At 41.9% G+C, this 12,017-nt stretch overlaps 1 protein-coding gene across 2 annotated transcripts in view; it reads right to left on the bottom strand.

The window, feature by feature from the left end:
- Positions 1-1,905: 1,905 nt before the first annotated feature.
- ube2e1 (ubiquitin-conjugating enzyme E2E 1) overlaps positions 1,906-12,017 on the bottom strand; it is a 33,467-nt gene continuing 23,355 nt past the window's right edge. For both annotated transcript variants that reach the window (XM_031279217.2, XM_031279218.2), the window contains exons 4-6: positions 9,959-10,091; positions 6,319-6,466; positions 1,906-2,528 (exon numbers count right to left, since the gene is read on the bottom strand). In XM_031279217.2, the coding sequence (XP_031135077.1) occupies positions 2,431-2,528; positions 6,319-6,466; positions 9,959-10,091 (379 nt within the window). In that variant the 3' untranslated portion in view covers positions 1,906-2,430. The remainder of the gene's footprint in view (positions 2,529-6,318; positions 6,467-9,958; positions 10,092-12,017) is intronic.

Raw genomic sequence — 12,017 nt, 5'->3', positions numbered from 1 at the left:
ATAAAAATATCGTGATGTTTGATTTTCTCCACATCTTACATTGGATTTGCCCTAGGAAGGATGTCCTCATGACCAGTATGGATGATTCCAGCAACCTGTCCCTCTTTCACCATACATGTGGGCTTGTTGTACATAGTCATAGACTTGAGAAATCAGAAACTGTCCTCAAAGCTGTGGCACCACACTCTTCTCAAGTAGCTCATAAATGCTGCAGTCACAGTATTTCCACACAAGAATCTTATGTTATTTGCCACCATTCTCGCATGGCCAGACCCTCCTCCACAGTGCTGTGGAGGAGGGTCTGACTAGTGCACACAGCATTCCGGGATGGGAGAAAAACGTGCTCTGGTTTATTGGCGTTCCTTTAAACCAATCACAATCGTCATGGGCGCCAGACGGAGCCACGGTGCCTCTGCTAAATAGCCTCGGGAAGGAACTTGTTTTGGTGGAACATGAACGTTCAAAAGTAGTTTTGGTCATGTAACAGAAAACTCAGATTGAACAGATAGTCTAGCTAGCTGCAGGTAACCAGTCCTCATAAATCCACCGGAGTTTAGAACGCCAACACAAAGAAAGAGGAAGGTAACAGACATCCGGCCTAAAAGTTTGACATCTGGCGGAATTTCCGGCGACACCTGAACAATCGCGGAAGTGGAACATAGTGGATATAGACTATTTCCCACCTGATGTGAATGCATCATGAATACTTGTCCATTGGCAGGACTCGGCTAGTCTTCATCCAGTCCATCTCATATATTACGTATGGCCTGGCAGCAAAAATAGTCTTGGCCACGCGCAGGGTTCAAAACAAGCACCATTTACCAGCCAAATGCTGGGAAAATGTAGCCTGACAAGCCAGACCCACATCCAGATGTTGGGTCTGGGAACTCACCATTGACAGGGCTCAATCCGAGGGGCGGGATAAACGGTTGTCTTTCAAATTCCCTCTGCACGTAATAGGATAGCGCTACAACCAACCAGAGCAACGAAGAAGGTAGAGGAGCTAGTTGATAGATTAAACTTTTGCCGTATCTGGTCGACAAAACTCCGAACACATCTTCCTTTTTAAGAATGACTTCAGTGCCGTTCTTTGTTCTTTTCTCAAAGAAAAGCTTAACTCCAAGTCTTCCAGAAGGCCGCTGTTCCCAGCAGCAGCAGCCATAAGCCCCGCCCATCGACTCTATACACGATATGGTTGGCCTGACCAGAGTTTGGTTTTTCCAGCTCGCAAGCCAACGGAGAGTTCCTAGACCCCCCTGGCTGCAAATTACATTTGCTGTCGCTAGGGTGCGTCTAGATTTCTAAGCTAGGGAAAATATGCAATTGGTCGGTAGATTTGCTTCACTCACCAGCCAAAAAAAAACAATGGTAGTCCATTGAACGGCTGGTTAAATTTTAACATTTACTAGCCATTTGGCTGGTGGATGAAAAAGTTGATTTTGAACCCTGGCGCTGCCTTTATTTAAGTTGTAAGAGTTCATAATGACTGTCTGGTGTTAGTTGCACTCCTGTCGTCCAGCCTGTATAATCCAGTAGGGCTACTAGTTAAAGCGTAAGTAGGTCTAACAGTAGAAATGTCAGTGCTGAGAGGAAATATTTATTTTTTAACTAATTTATTTTTTCACTTTAATGAGCCACATTCCTTGTCTATTGAAAATCTAAAGGATGGCCTCCTGGCGCTGTTTTCTGTGTCCTTAATGTCTCAAAGTAATAACATTTAATGTGCTGCTAGTGGAACAGTTAGTGAGACTCTGAAATCCTGCAAACTGTAAATTATTCTCTGCTCTATAACTGTCTTAAGATGCACTGAATAAAGTGTAGCTTCATATTTTATCCTCTGTTTTTATTTTGAGTGGTATTTCCTGAAGTTCATACAAATGTTAATGATCAAACACAGTCAGATGCTCAGTTGGTCATGTTTTAATTCTTAAGGGAGAAACAGAACAGCTTTTTATCATGAAAGAACACAAGTCACAACCAATATCCACCCATATCTAAACATGTCTACATGTGCGAAACACCTCTGCAAAGACCAGGAGATTGGAGGGGCAAGCAAACACCAACTGGAACTTAATACATGTGAGAGAATTTACACTGACGTAATTGACGGGGAATCATGCTGTGACACATTTCATCTAGCAGATTAGTATTAATGTCCATCTTCAAGCACAAGCTAAAAATTCAAAAAAGAAAACACTGAATGCATTATTGCCAGATTCGGGTTATAGTTATTGGGCCAGAGATAACTTAAAAAAATACAATAAACAACAAAAACGTTCAGGAGTTAAGACTTCAATTCTGAGATAAAAATCCACACGCCCCTCTGTCTAATCCCGCCTCCCTCCTCTGCTGGGAGCCGAGCGGCCCCATAAAGTCGACACCCCCGCATCCCCCCCCCCCAAGTCGTCCAATCAGCAGCTCCTCTGCCGATTATGTGGCGTAGCGTTTGGTCCACTGTTTGGCTATCCTGTCGTGTTCGGGTCTGTTTGTTGTGTACTGTGTGGCGATGCTTCCAACCAGAGGGTCAGCTGTGAACACAAACAAAGCATGGCGTCATGTTCCACTCTCACATCGGTTCCTGGATTATTGGAGTTGCAGTAGAGATTTCAATACATTTCTTTTGTTCAGGGAAATGAATCGCTCAAAATATTTTAAATGACTTAACACACAGGGCCTCCAATCAGAGGTTCTTTGTTATGGCTGACAATACTTTCTCATAGATATGAAATAGTTTTCCACGTTATTTAGTTTATATTCTGGGTCCATATTCCTAAATAATAGGATAGGTTCACTGTTTTATGGTCTCTGGGCAGATCAAGAGGCTGCCATGTATAGTTTGTGTAGTGTCTGGGGACGTTGGGGGTGGCAATGTGGGTTTTTTCCCCCCCTCTAATTATGATGGGTTAAAATGCAGAAATAGAATTTCACTACATTGTACTGTGTGTATGTGACGAGTAAGCATGACGTTTTGTTTTTTTTTTACATGAAAAATGAAGGTAATTTATCGCATTGTCACAAGCCGACTACAACATACAGTACTCACACCCCCAACCAAGAGAGCCTGGGTCTGTCCCAGGTTTCTCCCTAAAAAGGAGTTTTTCCTTGCCACTAAATGTCACACTAAATGCTTGCTCTTGGGGGAATTACTGGAATTGTTGGGTCTCTGTAAATTATAGTGTGGTCTAGACCTACTCTATCTGTAAAGTGTCTTATATAACTCTTGTTATGATTTGATACTATAAATAAAATTGAATTGAAGGGATAGCTACCACTGGATTAAAACTATGGCAAAGTCCCTGACGATTGACAAAAGTAGATAATCGTTGCCCAGCCATACATACACCACAGGGGTCATTATGGTTTCATCGATCACATAACAACAGGAACTGTGTACTTATACAGCATTTGTGTTGAAGTTACAAACTCATATATACTGCAAAATGAGAGGATGGCTTCTGCTGTTACCTCACAAACCTCAATCTACAGCTTACATGTCAAAAGTGGCTGGAAAGGCTGCCTGTCTTAAAGGTATAGTGTGTAGTTTCTGTCTCCCCCATAGGGAATTCTAAGTAATGACAACAACACTGTCGGCGCGTCCACATGATACAAGCCTTCACCCCCACCCCTCCTCCACGCAGTTTATCCCGTCAAATCAAGGAGCAGACAGGATTTTTTAAAAACCACGATGGACTCTTCAGAAGAGGTCATTATCTTGTCATTTTTATGTCCTCCTCGTCTCCAAAGCTGAACGCTGCTGTTGTTCTTTCGCGACCCCTATTTTCCACCGTGCGCGCAGCGGACCCCGCAAGCAATCACGGCCTTTCAAGTCAATGTTTGATATTCCACCAGCGTCCCAGAAGTGTGCATGAAGCAACTCTCCGCTAAAGATACGCGCCAGGTCTATTTTCACGCGAGCCGCAGGCGTTCAGACCATAGACTGTATATAAGAATGGACCAACCGATCCCGTTGCTCTGGACGGAGACCAGTGAAAGCTGTTAGAAGCACTTTTCCGGTGAGCGCTGAGCGTTACTGTGCAGCCTCCAACTGAGCTTGAAGACGTAAATGTGCCGTGAGCAACGTGTCTGAAAGTTGGAAGTCTTCTGGTAGCTGTGCCAAGAGAAATCTCAATCATTCCCAATCTAGCAGAGACGGAGAGCGTAGGTATATGTAAGGAGATAACATAGGCACAGGCTTATTATTGATTACTAAAATGATAGTTAACATTAGTAATTACGCTTAAACAGCTAATGTGAGACGAAACTGCCTGCGCGTTTCTCCTGTACTATATGGTAATTCCTCTACTATGAGACAGTAAGTCGCGTGGTTATGACACAATCGTTAGCCTATTTTTATAAAAACGTCTGCTACGGAGCCATAACGTGAGGTACAAGGTAATGGAGCCTTTTATACATTGTCGTGTTTCTTTAGAAATAAACAATGGACAAATAGAGTATTTAAACGCTTCAGATGTTAAGTTATTCTCTGTCAAAGTGACGTCAAAATGAATGGCAGTCAATAGGATGCTAACGGGGGGTGATCGCTTTGTAGCATCAAAATGGCGCCATAGGAGGTTCGCAGTCCGAGGAGAGGCTTACCCCCTTGGTTCAGACAGACGGGCACGAAGTTGAACAGCGAGGGCATCCAGTCAATCTACCAACCCCCCCTCAAATATCGTATACGTCTCCTCTACAACACCACGGACGACGAGAGATTCATCTTGGAGGTGGAAAAACATAATAAGAGGCGCTGGATATGGTAAAAATTGTTCGATACCAATACCGAGACCTCGATATCGGGTCCTGAACGCTACTTGTTTTCCATACCAATTTTATAAAATCCATTTTAACATAAATAAATTACAACATCATGGCACAAATCCTTTTTTGGATCTTTTGAATTTTTCAGCTCCTACTGCGTGAGCCGTCTCTGTGTAACGTAGAGTTTTTCCTGTGTGTCTCTACGACGTGTAACGTTAGACAGCCAATCAGCAGCATTATTGGATCTTGGTAGAAGCATGCTGCATGCTTATTGGCTCACTGATGCTGATGAGATTTACGCCTTAGGTATTGGAATTTGATTTTGAATGACGAGACATTTTTCGATACTGCCTAAAAAAAGTATCAAATTCGGTACCCAACCCTAATTACAAGACATCACAGATCCTTTTATCAGGACAACACCAGAAAAGAGAAGGCATGGAGTTTCACTGCTGGAGTGCTTGGAGTGGAAGGTAGATACTAGTTTAATATACACGGGATTGTTCTGTAAAGTACTTGTAGAGACAATAAAATCTGCGAGTCTGGCAGCAAGACGCTCTGCTTCTGAGACGCTCCCGATGTGGTATGGTGGCGTGACGGAGGACGGAAGACGAAAGTCGCCAGACTACACCATTTTGTAAACACAGCCATACTGAGAAATACAGAGAGAGTTGTGTGGAGCTGATGGGCTTCATTAGCTTTGTATCAACTCATTTAGCAATGGCTTGAATGTCACGGACGTTCATTAATATAAAATAGTCACGCACTATAGCTTTAAAAGAATGAAAACATATTCACTAAAGGCTTTTTTTCAGGCAGTCTGAGCACAAATACCACACCACCTTCTGTCTTCAATCTGGATTTAGAAAGAGTGAGAGGAGTTAATCTGCAGATAGAAGACTTTAATGCTCTGTAACATCAGCTGGAGTCAGAGATTTCATGACCTGAATCTTAAAATCCTTAGAGTGAAGTCCTGTAAACCATGCACAGCTGCCTATGTAAGAGTTTTATGGTTTCTAACATCATGATTCCTGGATGGAGACTACTTCCTGCTGATACTACCTTTAAGGAAGAATACTGCACAGTTAACGAGATCAGCTAAAACAAACACTGCAACCAAAAGTTGTTCTGACTCCATATTATGCATTCATTGTTTTATTACTTTGAGTATAGTGCCTGTATTTAAATGGATGCTTTTTCAGACCTTATGTGGCCTTATAAGCAGGGCCACACAAAAATGTAAATATATAAAAGATAAAACCCACAACAGCTAGTCTAAACAAAGCTTTTGTGTGTAAGTGCGTGTGTGCATGCGCGCATGTGTGTGTGCGTGTGGAAGTGATTGCCTTTTTCTTCTTTTTAAATCAACTGTGCCACAAAACTCACAAGTGTCGTGCCACCTTTATATGGCACTTTATGCTACACTGAAATGCGTGCATGTGCACGCGTGTGTGTGTGTGTGTGTGTGTGCGCGTGTGCGTGTGCATGTGTGTAAATGTGTGTGCGTGTGTGTGCGTATGTGTGCGCGTGTGTGTGTTATGTGTGCGTTGCAGCTCTCACCAGGGTTGCAGTCAGTGAGCAGGGAGCAGATGGACAGCAGCACCTTGGAGATGGTGAGGGCAGGACTCCAGTTGTCCTTCAGGATGTCCAGACAGATCACCCCCTGGCTGTTGATGTTGCAGTGGTAGATCCTCGTACGGAACGTCACCTGGACACGGACAGGAGAAAAGATGAGTCTGTGTTCCACACCTTTATACACATTTGTCTTTTCTCACGTACCCTAAACCTCCATAGAAAAAAAAAATACTCTTTAAAATGAAATGACTCTTCTCAGACGAACTTTGTCATCACTCCAGACTAGGGATGTTAATGATGAACCGTTTAACTGTTAACCAACAATTAGAATTTTGACCGATTACTATTACAGATGGAGCCATCTATAATTTCCCATTCCTCCGTGGTGGGGGGCAGGCAGGTCCACGACTGGCCCGTGACTGATAGGCCACAGGTTGTTTTATGCAAAAGTCGCGTCTCGTCTCCAGTTAATGGTATACCGACCTATTCTGTCCATGAAAACTGTTATTCAATAGAAATGCATTTAAAAAAAAAGCAGTACAAAGGGAATGAGTGAAAAATGACTGCGTGTACCTTGGCATCTGAGCAGTGGACTTTATCTGCCTCGGTACACACACAATGTTTTTTACACAAATAACTGAATGTAGCCATAACTTATTTTGTCATAAGGAGTGCAGGGAGTATTAGAAGTAGGGGTGCACGATATTGAAAAAATGTGATATTGCGATATCGATAATGAATATTGCGATATCGATATTAATTTCGATATTTTTAAACATATGTAAAATTACCAATGTTATGGGAAAACGCATGAAAATAGATTTATAACAAATAAAACAAGTTTTCTTACAACACAAGGTTTATTTCAACTGAGTCATATTGGACTGGTCCTAGGGCTGGACGATTTGGCTAAAATCATAATCACGATTAATCGAACAAGTTACCTCAATAACGATTATTTTACATTTGTTTTCTTTTCTTATACTGTAAATATGTTCACGGTTATTTTTTCACATTTTCAATGGGAGTGGCCGTTTGGCCACGAGCGACTGCCAATCAGAGTGAAGGCAGCGTGAGGGCAGCGTGACGTATGTCAGTGGCTCAAGTCGAAGAAAATAATTCAAGATGGCGGACAACGCTTCAGGACTATGGAGGAAATATTTATTCATAATTCAAATTGAAAGTCCAAAGAGAAAACGAAGCAAGATCAAATTAAAAATATTATTATTTTTTTAAATTTTCCATTGATCAAATTAAAATTATTTTTTTTAAATTTTCCATTTGGCTTTTCCATTTGGATTTAATATTTGGCTTTTGAATTTCAATTTAACATTGGCTTTTAATTTGGATTTAATATTTGGCTTTAGATTTCAATTTAACATTGGATTTTCATTTGGATTTAATATTTGGCTTTTGAATTTACATTTAACATTGGCTTTTCATTTGGACTTGACACATGTCAATGTAAATGAGGAGGCGTGGCCCAAAGGCTGGTGGGAGGGTCTGAAACGAAAGGGGTGCAGAGGCCCCTTCTGACCAGCAGGGGGAGCTGACTGCTGGGGAGCTCACTGTTGAGGAGCATCTGTCTGCAGCTTGGCCACCAGGCTGGCTTATCCTCTTATTTCACATGATAGAAACTGATGATGTAGGCTAAACACAAACCACATTTCATGCAACAACAGTGAAGTTTTCATGTAGTTACTATAATTGGGCCCGTGTTAGTGAGGACTAGATTAGGACTGGATTTAAAGCTGATTCTGGTTTCCAACTTTGCCCCAGGTGTGACTGTTTAAAACACGGACGGAGACAACTTCTCTCTTTTGATGTTTTATTTAATTAAGCAACAGTACAAACATGGGTGTGGGTAGCTCTGCTACGTGTGTTTGTGTGTTGTCAGATCTCGAGGACACACACACACACACAATCTCAACCGGGTAGTCATCGTCCGAACTGCGACCTCTCCTTTTTCTTTCTCTCACTTTTTTCTCTGGGTGGTGCGCACAGTGTGAGGTGCATGTCCGCGCTATTCTCCGACACGTACTCACAACAATCACTCCTGATTGACGGCCTTTTGTACAGCCTGTGTACTTTTTTGTTCATTTGATTTCCGATTTTGAAACGATATCCAAATTTGAAAAATGGGCCATTTTAAACCTTGTTAATATTGATGACAATGTGTTCAAATGGAAAACGAGCCATATTTCAGGAAATAAACATGATTCTATTGAGAGACTTCCAGCTGACAGCGGTGTCTGTGAGCATCACCGGCCGGCCGGCAGGGAGGCGATCCCGGCCGCCACCAGCTGGCTGTCCCGTCAGACTGAAGCTTCTGACAACATCGGAGAAAATGTGCAGTTGCCCATCAATGTTTGTGAAACTGCCCATATTCAAACTCTACACAGTTAATTGCTCGCATAAAAAAGTCTCAATAGTGAATTTAGTGGTGAAATTGCAGACAAAAATTTTAAGAAGTTTCCAGTTGTTGGCTGCTGCGGCAAACTCCCGATCTAGATTATAGAATTGATTTCTTTTTTATAATTTCCATCTGCTGTTTCACACACGTTTTCCGTTCCGTATCAGTCAGAAAAAGAAAAAAAATTCTAAATTAGCATCCCTAAACTATAACTCCAAACCCACTGAGCAGCAGTTTATCTATCAGAAACTGGTTTGCTTTTCGTTCACCATCTCAAATACAGTGGAGAACGTGGACATGTAGTGGCAATCACCTTTAAAAGATTACATTTATGCTGAAATGAAGAGAAGTGGCTGAGGATTTAGAAGAGTTATCAGGTCTGTTGTCATTTATACTAGGGCTGCACCATACATCGTTTTGTTTTTTTTTGGTTTTTTTAAATCGTTATCGTGATATCAACAGGCGCGATAAACACATTGCGAAATACACTCAGGGATTTTTTTGTTAGTTGAAAGAAAATATCAGTAGAAAATTCCACTTTAAAATGTAATTTATTCTTTTTTCAGTGCTGCCTTTTATATTTAATGTTCAAAATGTTGGAAATGATTTCCTTTCATTTGTTTTAAATTCAACAAGCAGTTTGTTGTATTTTAACAGAATACTGAAAGCAGCAGAAAGGCACACCTAATAATGTCTTCTATCGTTATCGAGATATTCAACTACGTTACCGAATATGGCACATTTTCCTCATATCGTGCAGCCCTAATTCATTTGGTTTATAGTTTGTCTATTTTTTTGTATGGTTTTGAATATTGTGGCTACTGTGTCATCTTTTCTTGATTTGTGTGTTGTGTTTAAAATAAAAATGATTAATCATAAAAAAGAAAAAGGAAAAAAAGCTATCAGGTCACATTTTATGGAGGTGTCTAGGTTTGGAAACATGCGAGGTCAGAGTCCATTCCTACATTTTTTAAATGCAGTTTGGTTGGGACCGATCCTCCCTAAAAAAGGAGAAAATGATCCCATATATTAGAGAAGCCTGGGGAATTCAGATTGGAAGTAGGAGCTGCAAGTGCAAGGGGGCCCTCTAGTGGAACATTATGAGAACGACACCTCTTTGAAATAGAGCCATCTGTGCCATCGTTGACAGAAAAAATAAAAAAATAAAAAGAAAGAGGCTTTGCTGGTTGCCAACAACCATTCACAGTTCACCTTGGGTGGTTTGAAGGGGTAGTCTGGTGTGAAGGCAATGTCCAGGAAAAACACTCCCCCCTCGTACACGGAGCCTGGGGGGCCCAGGATGGTCGACCTCCACTCATAGATGTTGTCTCCTTTGGGACCGGCACTGTCGGTACACAGACAAGGGAACAGTACATTTTTAAACATTTGGAGGTTACAAAACCAGACAGATCTTGTCACAGATGAAAACATCTTTAGTCGCCCGACTTAACCACAACATTTTAATTACACTGGTTATGTGACTAGGATTCTAATTTTCTAAAAACTCTTTCAGCGGCAACTCCACTGAGCTCTGTTTCTTTTGGATCGAGTCCAAGTCAACTCTCAAATCTTTGAGACATGACTTGCAAGTCAAAAAGCTCAATGCTTAGTATGAAAATAACACAATGGCCAAAAACACACCAAATACTGCACTTCTTTTTTAATGCAGAAGTGGCCATTTTACATACAGTTGCAAGTAATGAATCCAACAGAATCCAATCTGTCTGTGTCAAAAAGTTCAATTAAAACACTCAAAACAAATAATTGTGCAAAAAACTCACGAGTTTCTGTCCGTTTGAAACAACGTAGTGTTTCTAGGGCTGGCTACCCAATACTTTTTAGGCACGGACCGAATTGCCTCCTTAGTATCGAGTATTGAAAAATGTCTCGTCATTCAATGCCTAATTTCAATACCTAAGGAGTAAATCTCAACAGCGTCAGTGAGCCAATCAGCATGCAGCATGCTTCTACCAAGATCTATCTCTAAGGCCCCCCCCCTCCAGAAATATCATTAAAAACCATGCTGTGTATTGTAAATAACATAATGATGTATACTTAAAATATCTGTGTAAGTAGTAAAACAATACAAACCCCAAAAAATGCTTTTTAAGTTTAGAAACATTTTTGAGTCCCCCCTCCCTTGTCTCACAGTGGTTTGGTCCACTGCCTGCTTTACCCACACACAAGTCCGGCGGACCGCGGGAGAGAATGAGAGAACATACTGCTAGTTAGATTGGCTACAGTGACGTTAGGCAGGGAGAGCTGCAAGGTTAGGGTTAGTAAGTTAGTAAGTAGGCAGTTCAAGGCTATTTTATTCACATTAACCTCGGATGAAGTTCTTTTCTCAAATAGAAATTATGCTGAGTAATTAATAAATTAGTCATGACAAAAAAATGTGCTATGTTATGGCGCTGACACACAGAGCCGATAATCGGCCGTTGGACAGTCTGGCAGAGTCAGTGACTCGAGTCTATTCGGTGTGTTCCGTGCCGTCGTCCGTCCGAGGGGCCGTCGTCCTTCATTTTGGCCGATTTGACATGTATAATCGGCGGGGCGGGCACTGCCGGCAGTCGGACTCAAATGACCCATCTGATTGGTGGAGTGGTAACCCGGAAACGGGGAGTGGGATGAGCGTGACTAGAGTCTCTCAAAATCTGATGAAAATCTTTTAAACTGACCTTTGTCGATCTGAAATGAAGACAGATTCAGCAACTGCACGGCCTATTTCTTGCTTAAAATGTTTTGCGGTGAACTATTTTAGTACAATATGAGATTGTATTCTGAACGAAGCCATGACAGTCTGGCTGTGAATTTCCGGAGATACAAGACCCACGTGACGGGTTCGTCCAATGGACTGTAAATGGACTGTTTTTATATAGCGCTTTTCTAGTCTTAACGACTACTTACTTTTACATAGTACAGGAACCATTCACACACATTCATACGCTGTGGCTGCCGTACAAGGTGCCATCTGCTCATCAGATAAACATTCACACACATTTACACTCCGATGCACAGCATCGGGGGCAACTCGGGGTTCAGTGTCTTGCCCAAGGACACTTCGACTTCGACTGGCAGGGCCAGGGATCGAACCACCAACCTTCCGATTGGCAGGCGACCGCTCTACCACTAAGCCACAGCCGCCCATCAGCTGCCAGTTTTCATTTTTGGGCAACAATACAGATTAGAGCCGCCTGCTGTTATGGAGGCGTATTACGTCTCGTTTCTTCGGTGTGTTCCGAGGCACTTTTTCGACCAACTCGGGGAGACT

This window comes from Sander lucioperca, chromosome 16, assembly GCF_008315115.2.
Source record: "Sander lucioperca isolate FBNREF2018 chromosome 16, SLUC_FBN_1.2, whole genome shotgun sequence".
Classification (NCBI taxonomy): Eukaryota; Metazoa; Chordata; class Actinopteri; order Perciformes; family Percidae; genus Sander; species Sander lucioperca.
The sequence above is the reverse complement of the archived record's forward strand: the minus strand, read 5'-3'. Positions and strand labels throughout refer to the sequence as shown.